Here is a 13,606-nt window from a genome sequence, read left to right as displayed (position 1 = left end):
CAGGCAAAGATCATAAATGGAGCTGAGCTTGCGGGAAAGGAAGCAGTCCAGTTGAGGAGGTCATAAAGAGAGGCTGATTGCACTGAACAAAAGGGCAACTGACCCTGGAAGATGGAGGGGACTGTGGGAATGTGTTGTTAATGGATAAAGCTGTTTATGACCTGTTTACGATGCAGCTGTTGTTTTCCCATCCTTTAGAGATGAATGTTTTTGTAAACTAGGGACCCCCAAAAGACAATAAAAAGAGGAAGCGGTTGGATGGGTTTCAGAGCGGTTGGGAGACTTGTAACTGAACACATCTCTGACCGTTCTCCTCGTGCGAGTAAAATAACTAATACTTTGTCTCTCTCTTCTTTTTGTGTTATAGTATTGTTAGGTGGTTTAAACCTGACACTTGCCTATTTAGGTCAATAGGGATTATAAAATTTATATTTGCTAAATGCCAGAATGATTAGATAAATACTTTTTAGATGTTCACATAGACTTAGACTAAAATGCCTTTACATAATTTAGAAAAACCCAGATTATGAGTCATAGCTTTGCAAGTTTTTGCGAAGTCATTACATTTGAGTTGATTGGAGGCCAACCTGTGGTTGTATTTTAAGGCAACACGTCAGACATACTGCTTTGTTGTTCAAAATCATAGAAAAGTCTAACAAAAGCAGGCAAGGTGCCAGGAAAGGACCTGGGGACCTCCACAAGTCTGGTTCATCTCAATGTATAATTTCCAGATGCTTAAAGGTGCCACGTTCATCAATTCATGTTAAATCTGTTACATGCAAATAAAAACGGTACGGGATGTCCAGCCATCATACTGTTCAAAGAAGATGGGTTCTATGTCCCAGAGATGATTGTGTCATAATGTGAAATGTGTGAATCAGGCTGCAGAACAAAAGCAGAAGACCTTGAGTAGGTGCTGACTCAAGCTGGTAAGACTGTGCTATTAATCACAGTGAAGCAGGTCATGTACCAACATGGGCTGAAAGGCCATTCAGAGAGGAAGAAGCCTTTACCCCAGCACCAACACAGTAATCCAGATTACAGTTTGCAAATGTTCACAGGAATGTCCTGTGGTCTGAAGAAACTAAAATAGAAGTGTTTGTCCATAACAATCATTGTTACATTTGAAGGAATAGAGGGGAGGCTTTCCAACCTGAGAACACCGTTTCAACTGTGATATACGGGAGTGGCAGCATCATGTGTGGATATTTTGCTGCAGGAGGGACTGGTGCAGTTTATAAAATAGGTGGCATTATGAGGAAAGAATATTACAAGTAAATATTGAAGAAACATCTAAAAGCATTTGCAAGAAAGTAAAGCTTTGGCTGAAATGGGTTTAGAGTGGGAATCTCAAAGCCACGATCTCAGTCCGACAGAAAATTTGCGGGCAGAGCTGAATATGTGTGTGAGCAAAGTTATCTGGAAACCTAACACAGTTACACCAGTTCTGTCAGAAGGAATGGGCCAAAAGCGATTAAAGCAGATCAGCAATTTAGGGTGTTGATATTTAATTTGTACATTTGTGCAACAGTTTTGGCATATTAAGCCTATCTTGAATATTTTGTTGACACTGCTTCCACTGTTCGCATTACGTATCAAAGTAGACAGACAGTCCATCTTTAATAAAAACCTTACATTCATTGGGACAATCAATTAATTTCTAGATATGAAGACCTTTAGTTTTTGTAGGTCCACAGTCACGCTGAGGAGACCGCCCTCGCAGTTCACCACAGGTAATATCTCTTGGCCTGAAGGTAACAAAGAGGCAGATGACGAAAGAAACCAGTCACACGTGGAGGTCTGATTTTACAAACAATGAATCTGATTCTCTTTCATGCTAAGAAACAAAAGCCAGAACCGACACCACAGTTTGTACTTCCCTCAAAGCAACAGCAGCTATAATCTGAAAGATGGAGAAGGTGATCTAGGAAACCCAGGAAAATAAAAGTACCAGTCTAACCCAGCCAACATTTCTATATGGAGCCTATATCGGTATTAAATGGGTTGAATAATTGGGCCCCAGACATGACCGCTGCAGGTTACATGATGGCTATACAGGTCCTTCTCAAAATATTAGCATATTGTGATAAAGTTCATTATTTTCCATAATGTCATGATGAAAATTTAACATTCATATATTTTAGATTCATTGCACACTAACTGAAATATTTCAGGTCTTTTATTGTCTTAATACGGATGATTTTGGCATACAGCTCATGAAAACCCAAAATTCCTATCTCACAAAATTAGCATATCATTAAAAGGGTCTCTAAACGAGCTATGAACCTAATCATCTGAATCAACGAGTTAACTCTAAACACCTGCAAAAGATTCCTGAGGCCTTTAAAACTCCCAGCCTGGTTCATCACTCAAAACCCCAATCATGGGTGAGACTGCCGACCTGACTGCTGTCCAGAAGGCCACTATTGACACCCTCAAGCAAGAGGGTAAGACACAGAAAGAAACTTCTGAATGAATAGGCTGTTCCCAGAGTGCTGTATCAAGGCACCTCAGTGGGAAGTCTGTGGGAAGGAAAAAGTGTGGCAGAAAACGCTGCACAACGAGAAGAGGTGACCGGACCCTGAGGAAGACCCCCCCAGACCTTGGGGGACCTGCGGAAGCAGTGGACTGAGGCTGGAGTAGAAACATCCAGAGCCACCGTGCACAGGCGTGTGCAGGAAATGGGCTACAGGTGCCGCATTCCCCAGGTCAAGCCACTTTTGAACCAGAAACAGTGGCAGAAGCGCCTGACCTGGGCTACAGAGAAGCAGCACTGGACTGTTGCTCAGTGGTCCAAAGTACTTTTTTGGGATGAAAGCAAATTCTGCATGTCATTCGGAAATCAAGGTGCCAGAGTCTGGAGGAAGACTGGGGAGAAGGAAATGCCAAAATGCCAGAAGTCCAGTGTCAAGTACCCACAGTCAGTGATGGTCTGGGGTGCCGTGTCAGCTGCTGGTGTTGGTCCACTGTGTTTTATCAAGGGCAGGGTCAATGCAGCTAGCTATCGGGAGATTTTGGAGCACTTCATGCTTCCATCTGCTGAAAAGCTTTATGGAGATGAAGATTTCATTTTTCAGCACGACCTGGCACCTGCTCACAGTGCCAAAACCACTGGTAAATGGTTTACTGACCATGGTATCACTGTGCTCAATTGGCCTGCCAACTCTCCTGACCTGAACCCCATAGAGAATCTGTGGGATATTGTGAAGAGAACGTTGAGAGACTCAAGACCCAACACTCTGGATGAGCTAAAGGCCGCTATCGAAGCATCCTGGGCCTCCATAAGACCTCAGCATTGCCACAGGCTGATTGCCTCCATGCCACGCCGCATTGAAGCAGTCATTTCTGCCATTTTTTGTATTAAAAACACTTTTCTTTTATTGGTCGGATGAAATATGCTAAGTTTGTGAGATAGGAATGTTGGGTTTTCATGAGCTGTATGCCAAAATCATCCGTATTAAGACAATAAAAGACCTGAAATATTTCAGTTAGTGTGCAATGAATCTAAAATATATGAATGTTAAATTTTCATCATGACATTATGGAAAATAATGAACTTTATCACAATATGCTAATATTTTGAGAAGGACCTGTATATTTCTGTAAGGTTGGGGCAGGTCAAATCTGGCTAATAAGAGGGATCCATAAACTGACCAATTTCAATTAACTTAAATACCCAGTTGGGCTAAGATCTATAATCATATTCAATAAATTAGAATATTACTAAAAGGTTTATTTATTTCAGTCACTCAATTCACTAGGGATTAATTAAAGACAGACTGATGTTTTCAAGACTTTATTTATGTTATTTTATGATGATTTTCTGCTTACAGCAGATAAAAACACGATATTTAAGAGCAGAATATTACATCAGACCAATAAAAATTTTTTTTAATACAATACAGCAATGTGGCCTAAAAGAAAAGCTATGCTTAACACCTGCTTAAAAGTTCTTATTTTCAAAAGCCAGGGGAGTTATAGCTAAATTTCTTCTTTAATTTGTTGGTTGATAATCACACACCCATGAACATATCCGTTTGAGACTCAGACATTTGTGAACATGACTACTTGTGCTTTTTGTTGCTGCACCTTTAACCGGATGAACGTAACCTGTGACATAAGCTAGTGCCTGTTAAAGATGGATTATTCCAGCTATCACTGAATTATTTTCAATTGGTTACCAACAGAGGGGGTGCTTGGGCAATGAAAGATCACCGGGGAAGAAACATTAAGCGACATCTTTTTATGATCTATAATAATTCATTAGTGCATGATATCCTTGATCACATTCTCGGGAGTTGAGAGTTGGGCAGATAAAGATGCTTTTATATGTGATCAGAATCCATTTGTTTAGGTCATTGCCCAATCCCTGAAAGATGAAGGGACTGGTATTACACTATTAGGGATAAGATGCTGCCCAGCTCCTCAATGGAAACCCAAGGACCAGAAAGGATGTATAATTCCTCCAGCAAATTCTGTATCATCTTTGGGCTCTTCTCCCTTTGGGATGTATTGGCAAACTTGTAAAAGGGGGTCCCAAGGAGGAATCCTAATTAGAACACCTTAACTGGCTCATTTTGATAAGGAGGAACAGTGGCTTTAATTGAAGCTCCCCCTGTGAAGCATACCCTGACTACCCTACATAGGAAGTTCATTTCCGCAGCTTTTACCCAGGATCTTGTTTCAGTCCTGATCCATATTGCGAGACTAGAAATGAGTGTGGAACTTAGCTGGATCATTAAATTGAAAGGTTTGCTTTTGGCCTTAATACTCTTCCATAAAATTACAAAAAAAAACAACCAAGAATCATACTAAACAAATGATTCTTATGATCATGCTTTCAGAGCATTCAGCTGGGATTGTGGGGTCAAAGGAGTATAACTCAGCAGCTATTACAAGAGAACATAAAATATAAAACATATTACATGTTTGGTTTCCCCTGATCATCTCAGACTGAACGCTGTGTGTCATGATCCTCATGCTGTCGGTCCACATGCATTTAATTCAAGAGAAAGCAAACAAAGTTGCTGTTTGCAATCCACAACATGTCATTATTTATATCTGATTAGGTAAAAGTGGCTCTGCAATCCCATCTTTCATCTCATGACTGTTGCTGCTCTGTCACTACCTCCCAACGTGGATCGGGATAAAAGGGGACTGCTTTGAGCCAAGTTGCACACAATGCAATTAAAAGGCAGGTTGGTATTACTGTAAATAAGTGCACTGGTGAGAACACATAACTTGACACCTAGACAACATACATGAAAAACTTGGAAAAATCATGAGATGTATTTTTCAGAGGATGTTGCATTCATTCCTTCATGTTTGTCTATGTGATGTGAACAGGAAATGTTTCAATGGGAAACAACCAGATTTAAATCTGCATGAAAGTTAAGGCTTTAGTACATTTCCCCAATAACACAGACAGAAAAGATCTACCTGTCCCGCCTTCTGCCAGCTGGATCACAAAGCGATTCGCCAGGTCAGCCTCAGTGTATGACCTTACATGTGTGTAGCCGCTCTCAGTGGCCCAAACAAGAGGATCAGAGAAAGTAGACAGGTCAGATACAAGTGTGTTGGACATGGTTACGTTAGGCTCTGGTGGAAATGGCAGAGAGACACTGTTGTAGGACTGGCAAGAGAGAAATGAGACACATTAAACACACACGCAGTCTGGTATGCAGCTTTTTAAAATGTAAAATCAAGAGCATCTGATAGATTTAGAAAGGGTAGGTCACAAAATAAACATCTTAGACTTAAAAAATAACAATTTTGTTATTTGTCAAGACAGTCTGAGAATTTTGTGGTTTATTCAATTCAGTTCAACATTTTAAGTGGTGACAATTTACAGCGAATGTCATCTCAATCAAATCAATCTGGTTCATACCGATTCAATCCAATCACATAGACAGACTCAAATTCATTTACATGCAGTCCCTGTCAGTCATATGTATGGAACAACACATTCAAAGTTACTTGAATTACATCCTAAAAGGTAAACATTTATGCATCTAAGGAAGTCGATTTCATCAAGTCCTTGATTTAGCAGCAATCCTTATTTCTGAGCAGGCAGGAGGAAGAGCAGCTATCTGAAAAAACGTGTCCACCTGCTGCTCGTTTTACAAATTCAAACACTAACATGAGAGATTTGAGCCTTACATGAACAGAAATGTGACCCCAGACATTGGGAGCTGTAATCACCCAGTTAACCGGGACTAAGCTGCTAAGAATCAGCACCACCTTCTGTGGTTCTGAAGTGGCCTCTGGGGGTACAAGAGAGACCTTCACATCCACCTGCAGAGAGCTGAAAGAGATAATGAGAGAAAACAATGTCTCCTTTTTTTTTCTTGCAGTTTAAAACAGAACATTGTCTAATTTTAAATAAGGACCCCAGGAGGCTATATTATCTCACCCACTAAGCCCTGAGCCTGCTGAGTGGAGCTTGATCACATGGACTTCCGGGCTAGCCTCACTCCCTCTGGGAAGGGTGCAGCCCTTCACGTTTTCTGGCTGCAAATCTGAGGTCATGTAATTTTGAAAGAAGAATAAAGACTGAAGCTGGCACACAGCAGGAAGGGACGGATCTGTGACGTGGAGACAAAACCAGAGAGGATTTATAATAGAAATTAATTTTACAAAATGTTTCTCAATAATCTCTCTGGCTTCAAGTTACGTTAAAGACTTTTGAGATCAACGAGGGGAAGTGCTTGGTGAGCCATTGTATTTACATGAACTTTAATTACTTTTTATTCCTCATTCATAGGCTTTAATATAATATTGACCCACTGTTCAAGAGTCCTGCGGAGTTATGTGTTCACACCACTGCATCCTACACTTTGCATCATGCTTGGTAATGTAAGACTTAAATGAAGCGTTTGGGCAACACAACCCATTCTTTAAAGCTCTCTGTTCTCTGTAATTGACCCTGCAGAAAATGTGTAAGCTGGTGAATTCTGCACAGGATGCTCCTCAGGATCGTGTTTGCCTTGATTTGACATGCCCGACACTTTGTGGCTGAGGTACTGTTGTGCGCAGTCACTTTCTCTTTGTTATAATACCACTATCAAAATTAAGAGTTGAAGGATTTTGAGTTCAGTTGGTCTCTTTGGTCTCATGTGTTCTACGTTCCAGATTGGTTTATTGTTCATTCATGGTCTGTTAGTTATTGTTTTACTTATTCCTGTGCTTCTTTTTGTATTCATTTAGTGTTCATTTCCGAGCCAGTTTGCTTGGTTATTTCTTGCTGTAGCCAGATAGTCAGACTCAAATTTGCCAAAATCATGATTCTCCTTGCTTCTTGCCTGTGTTTGGGTCCTACTCCTCAAAAACAAACAGTTGACCATGAAATGTTTAGCTGTGGAAAACTTTCAAAAATGGACATAATGCTATCATAGCAACAACCTTGAAGTCACTGAGCTCTTGAGAGCAACCCATTCTTTCACAAATGTTTGTAAAAGCAATCTGCATGCCTAGGTGTTGGATTGGAACACCTGAATTCAACGATTGGGAAGGTTGTCATTATACTTTTTCCAATACAGTGTAGTTTCTCAGTGGCTCACCTTCTCCCAGATGGATGTAGACTCGATTGCCTTGCCTCGTGTGGATCAGTGAGGAGAGGTTGCCATGGTGCTTAAGGGCCCAGCGGTGCAGTGCGTGGAGGCGAAAAGGTAACGAATGAACCGTTTGAACATGCAAATGTAGAGTCTGCGACTGAACACTGGAGTTTGGAGACACCTAGCAAATTATTTAAATAGACAGCTTTTAAATGAAATATTCAGGACCATAATCCTCTCTTTCTGTACACACTGACTGACCTGCACAAATACTGGGAGGTGCAGCAGCTCAGCCTTCAGCCACCAGGTGATTGGTAGTATGGAGCTGAGCACCAGGTGGAGGGTCCTAAGAGGGGCGGAGGAGAGAGTCAAAGGCTTCAGGAACACTGTCACCTGCGGACAGGGGAAAAAAAGGGGGTGAAAGATTGACAAGACTGCTATCTTATGTATATTGAGAGCCTTGCAAAACTCTTTAATAACCCTTGAACGTTTCCACATTTCATATTAGGATTTTATGTGATAGACCAACGCAAAGTGGTTCATATGTTTAAAATATGTTTAAAATAAAAGAAAATGACACATAGTTTCAAAAGCTTTCAAATTGCATATATTTGTATTCAGCCCCCCTAGTACCTTTAAATAAAATCCTGTGCCACAAATTGGCTTCAGAAGCCCAAAAAATTTATTCTCAGTGTAAATACAAATTTGAAAGACTAATGTTTGTATATCATATTTATTTAAGGAAAATCTGCTTAACGTTATTCACAAAATAGATATAAACAGTTTTTTTTAAAATAAATAAATAACTACAGGAGAGTAGATTTGTTTTTACAAATCTACTATTGTTGATTTTCCTCAACATAACTGCAGTTCCAAGGAATGGAGTTAGGGTGGAGTTGGTTCATTGCTCAGAGGTTTAACTAATTTCACAACACAAGAACCTTTACCAAAATAGCTTGTAATATTATCCAGTGGCTATATGTGTAGAAACATGTCATTACATATCATGTTATTAGCGGTGTTTTGTTTTAACCATGAAAATGAGAGATTCCTCTGAAACCAAACATCAGTATTTTGGGCAGTAGAAGGAGAACATTCAAACTCCACAAGGAGGGGATCCAGCTGGGACACAAAGGGGAGACTGTATTTGTTTTTTTATGGGACTTATTAAATTACCGGCATATTTGATTTTTAAAATTTTCGAATCATTAGCAAACGGGGTATATTACAGCACCTCATGTTCAGACACTAATAAACTTAGTGAAATATTCTTCAACCTTTTAAAGGAAACTTATTTTTTAAAGTAAAACTTTAGTAGTTACCATATTCCCGGGGCTGTTGGTTGGTCTTTGCAAAGCAATGACATGAGTTTCCTTGTTGCCCTGCTCTTTTGCAGTGCAGCCACGGCCTTCCTGAAACCTCTCCAGCAGACCTCGAACAGGATGCTGCCTTCCCACTGCATCACCTGGAGAACATTGTACCTTTGCACCTTGTGCTAAGGAGGAACAGTAGGTTTATAACAATAACCTAAATATTGGGATTCAAACACATTAGTAAAATTCTGTTACAGTGCCATGCAAATGTGTTCTTGTCTATAAATTTATTATTTTCTTTTTACATTTTGTCACTTTACAACCAGAAACGTACACTATCTCTGAAAACATAAGTACACCCTCACATTTTGGTAAATAGTTTAGTATATCTTTTCATGGCACAACACCGAAGGAATGATGCTTTAATACAATGTAAAGTAGTCAGTGTACAGCTTGTATAACAGTCTAAATTTGCCATCCCCTAAGTTTAACTAAAAACACAACCACTATCGTCTAAACCACTGGTATTAAAGGTTAGTGCACCCCTAAGTGAAAATGTGCAAATTGTGCCCAATTAACCATTTTCCTTCCCCTGTGTCATGTGACGTGTTAGTGTCAAAGGTCTCAAGTGTGAATGGGGAGCAGGTGTGTTACATTTGGTGTTATCGTTCTCTCATACTGGTCACTGGAAGTTCAACGTGGCACCTCGTGGCAAAGAAGGATCTAAAAAAAAGAAATTGTTGCTCTATATAAAGATGGCCGAGGCTACAAGAAAATTGCCAACAACCTGAAACTGAGCTGCACCATGGTGGCCAGGACAGGTTCCACTCACAGCAGGTCTCGCCATGGTTGACCAAAGAAGATGCCTGCACCTGCTCAATGTCATGTCCAGAGGTTGTCTTTTGAAAGTAGACATATGAGTGCTGCCAGAATTACTGCAGAAGTGGTGCTGGGTCAACCTGTCAGTGCTCAGAGCATACAACACCCGCTGCATCACATTGGTCTGCATGGTTGTTGTCCTAGAAGGAAGCCTCTTCTAGAGATGATGCACCAGAAAGCCTGCAAGCAGTTTGATGAAGGCAAGCAGACTAAGGACATGGAATACTGGAACCATGTCCTGTGGTCTGATGAGACCAAGATAAAGTTATTTGGTTCAGATGGTCTCAAGCTGGCCAAGCATGACTCCAGATCTAATCCCTACTGTGCATCTGTGGGGCACCCACATGCTGAAGGTGGAGGAGCACAAGGTCTCTAACATACATCACCTCCATGATGTCGTCATGAAGAAGTGGAAGAGGATTCCACTGGCAACCTGTTAAGACCTAGTGAACTCCACGTGCAAGAGAATTAAGGCTGTGCTGGGAAATAATGGTAAATACACAGTTTGAGCAAATTTATACATGTATACAGCTGTATACTGACTACTTTACATTGTATCAAAGTGTCATATTTCAATCCTATCCCATGAAGTGTGACATGCCTTTTTCAAACTACTTTTTAGGCTGGCAACAAACAATGAAATGGTTCATGTCATAGCATCTCCATTTGTTAGATTGACCTACTCAAAGTCCAGACCTACACTGAGTTAAAGATTTGCGCCGAGACTTGCAAACTGAAGTTCTCAGATGCTCTCCATCCAGTTCGACTGAGTTTGAGCTATTTCAAAAATGAGGAAAATGTTTGTCTCTAGATGTGCAGAAACTGGTAGAGACATACTTTGAAAGACTTGCAGCTGTGTTTGCTGTTTCTACAAATTGTTGACCTAGAAAGGCTGAGTGCAAATAAAAATGCAAACCGCACTTTTCAAATTTTCTTTCCTCTTCACAATTATTCAGTGCTTTTGTTTAAATGATAAAAATCCAATAAATAACACAGAGGTTTGTTGTTGTAATATAACAAAATGTAACAAAACGTTTAAGAGGCATAAATGCTCCATGATGCATAAATGCTCTATGTTCAATACTGTTCTGTGGATAAAAACAACACAAATTAGTTTCAGGACGCACAATTTCTGTCCTATGTACTGATGCTTTGCTATAAAAATCCACCAATTTGTCTCTAACACTCTGATTAAAGACAGAAGACACAGGAGAACATCCTATCAGACACATTATTCTTACCTTTCAGTCTTTCCCAGATGAAAACAAAGCAGAAAATCCACCACCCAAAGTTTGGCAACGATGACATTGTGGATTCAGCGTCTGACAACAACCTATAGGTAATGTTACATTGAGGGCAGTCACTTTCATACAATCAAAAAGTGTAGTTAACTGATTGAATAAATCACCTTTAGCAGAAATTATAAGTTTTCCAATTATTTTCATCAAATTCATTGATTACTTGTAGATAAAGGAAAATGGATAAATATTCCAAAAATCCCCAAAGTAATACTTCAAAACTCTTTTTAAAGTTATTTATTTCATATACACTCTGGTCCAACAACTTTTATAGATTATATTTAAATATCAGTCTTATCAGGCCTTTTCTGGCTATCTGGTGATATTTTCTCTCATCAATGAAGATGAAACAATGCAAAATAAACTAACCTGGAAGAACAACCTTCGCCCATTGCATCAATTCCTGTTTACATTGCATGATTCCATTTATAATATCAAAGTTCTTCCCATTCATGTCTAGCTGAAATTTTTAGGCAACTATGAAAGATTTTAATCTATAATTGTTGCAATCAGTGAAGCTATCTGTCCTCAGTCGTGTTTAGAGTCAATATGAAATGAAATGTCAGACTCACCTGTGGTTCTGCACAGAGGAAAAGGCTGGCTGATGATCCAAGTGTTGTTTGAAGCTGTGAGGACGCCTCTCCCAACTCTACGCACGCCCCCCTCAATTACTAAACACACAACCACACACACACCTTAAACTAGGCAAAAATATACTTTCCAATCTCAGCTGTGCTCCACTTGTGAGGAAAATGTACCAAAAGAAACTGATTACAAACACCCAGAAGGAGTAAAGTGGATGTAAAGACACATTTAAAGAGGCAATGGGAGGGCTTAGGGCATGGTGTGACAGTGGAGAGAGATATAGTAAGGAGAGGTATAATAGGCTTTGGAAATGTCTCCAAACCCAGATGGCAACAGGAAGGAGGACCAGAGAAGGAGAGAGGAGGGGAAAAGAGAGAGGAGGAGTTTGACTGAGAGAAAAGCACATATGAACAAAAACAAAATCTCAAATGTCTAAAGCAGTGAACACCTACTGGTGTTTACTGCAATTCTTCAATGACAGGCTTTTAGCCAATTATATTTTTTCCTGACTGAAGGTTCAAGGATCCACTTTCTTGCAGATATTTTGTTTTTACTTTTTTACTACCCATATTGTTCCAGATTCTCAAACAAATTTTCATATGAAACAAAGATAAACTCAGTAAAACACAATGCAGTTTCCAAATGATAATTTAATTTATAAAAAAAAAGCTATTGAAACGAACCTGGCTCTGTGTGAAAATGTAATTCCCTCCTTATTAAATCATGAATTACCAGATGAACCACGTTTTTGGTTCAACCTTCACTAGCCACACTCAGGCTGAGACTGAGAGATTACTGCTAGATGTGTAGAATCAAGAAACCACACATAAAAAACCTGTCTAGTAACTTTAAGTGGGCTAAACATTCTAAACAAATGGCAACACATCATGTCTCTATCTACAGAAATTCCTGAATTCCAGGACCACAGTAAGAGCTTTTATCCACAAATTAAGAAAATATACCAGAGTTATAAAACTTCCCAGGAACATTTGGCCTACTAAATTTACTCCAAGAGCACATCAACAGCTCATCCAGGAGGTTACAAAGGAACCCAGAAAAAAGTCTAAAGTACTGAAGGCCTCGCTTTCTTCAGTTAAGGTCAGAGTTCAGGATTCAGCATAAAGAGACTGTGCAAAATGACATCAAAGAGAGAGCTCCAAGATGAAAAATCCATTGCTGACCAAAAAGAACACAGAGGCCCCTCTCACATTTGCCAGAAAATGGCTTGATCTCTGTGGCTTTAGGAAAAATATTCAGCGGACTGATGGGACAACAGTGAAACCTTTATGAAAGGTGTGTGTCCCCTTACATCATAAAACAATCATAAAACCAGTAGTTAAACAAGTTTGACTACTGGTGGTAGTAGAGTGCTGGTGCTTCAGGACCTGAACGACTTGCAGTGATTGATAGAACCATGAATTGTGCTCTCTCTGATCTCTGTGACCTTAATCTTAAGATGTCTGGGTTATGCAGCCTGGTAAATGATGCAAAGCATACCAGCAAACAGCTCTGAATAAAAAAATGAAGGTTTTAGAATGGCCTACTCAAAGTCCCTACTTAAATCTGATTGTGGCATGACCCTAAGTGCTGTTTGTGCTCAAAAGTCTTTCAATATGGCTGATTTAAAATTGTTTTACATAGAAGAGTTGGCCAAAATTTCTCCAGAGTGATCATTGCCAGCTGTTGCTGCTATGGGTGGCACAACCAGTTTTTAGGTTTAGGGATCAATTACTTTTTCACATAGGGTCATGCTGGTTTTGATAGCTTTTATCCCTAAGAAACAGGTTGACTTTGTCAAATATTTGTTTGATGACCTGAACCATTTCAGTGTGACAAACACTGTAAGCTGTTCATGATGTGATAAACGCTGATAGCTCATCTCTAACCTGAATTTTTCCTGTCCGGGTCCTTCCCCAGTTGACTGTGGTGGAATTCACCCACTGATTTTAAAGACTCCATTTATTGGGTTGAAATATTG

The 13,606-nt window shown here is 39.8% G+C and overlaps 1 protein-coding gene and 2 long non-coding RNA genes across 3 annotated transcripts; all 3 read right to left on the bottom strand.

Moving 5' to 3' along the window:
- Nucleotides 1-1,675: 1,675 nt before the first annotated feature.
- Nucleotides 1,676-6,294, bottom strand: LOC124862380. Its single transcript, XR_007036914.1, has 3 exons — nucleotides 6,160-6,294; nucleotides 5,440-5,632; nucleotides 1,676-1,748 (listed from the first exon to the last, which is right to left on the bottom strand). It is a non-coding gene; the product is annotated as an uncharacterized LOC124862380 (long non-coding RNA).
- A 114-nt stretch (nucleotides 6,295-6,408) lies between these two features.
- On the bottom strand, nucleotides 6,409-8,735 carry LOC124863048 (transforming growth factor beta receptor type 3-like). Its single transcript, XM_047357298.1, has 4 exons — nucleotides 8,730-8,735; nucleotides 7,815-7,946; nucleotides 7,560-7,734; nucleotides 6,409-6,584 (listed from the first exon to the last, which is right to left on the bottom strand). Exons 1-4 carry the CDS (start codon nucleotides 8,733-8,735, stop codon nucleotides 6,409-6,411), a joined length of 489 nt encoding a protein of 162 aa, XP_047213254.1.
- Nucleotides 8,736-8,954: 219 nt separating this feature from the next.
- LOC124862652 lies at nucleotides 8,955-11,658 on the bottom strand. Its single transcript, XR_007036970.1, has 3 exons — nucleotides 11,616-11,658; nucleotides 10,987-11,078; nucleotides 8,955-9,048 (listed from the first exon to the last, which is right to left on the bottom strand). It is a non-coding gene; the product is annotated as an uncharacterized LOC124862652 (long non-coding RNA).
- Nucleotides 11,659-13,606: the final 1,948 nt, after the last annotated feature.

The sequence above is a fragment of the Girardinichthys multiradiatus genome, chromosome X, assembly GCF_021462225.1.
Source record: "Girardinichthys multiradiatus isolate DD_20200921_A chromosome X, DD_fGirMul_XY1, whole genome shotgun sequence".
NCBI lineage: Eukaryota > Metazoa > Chordata > Actinopteri > Cyprinodontiformes > Goodeidae > Girardinichthys > Girardinichthys multiradiatus.
This window is presented reverse-complemented; position numbering and strand designations above follow the sequence as displayed.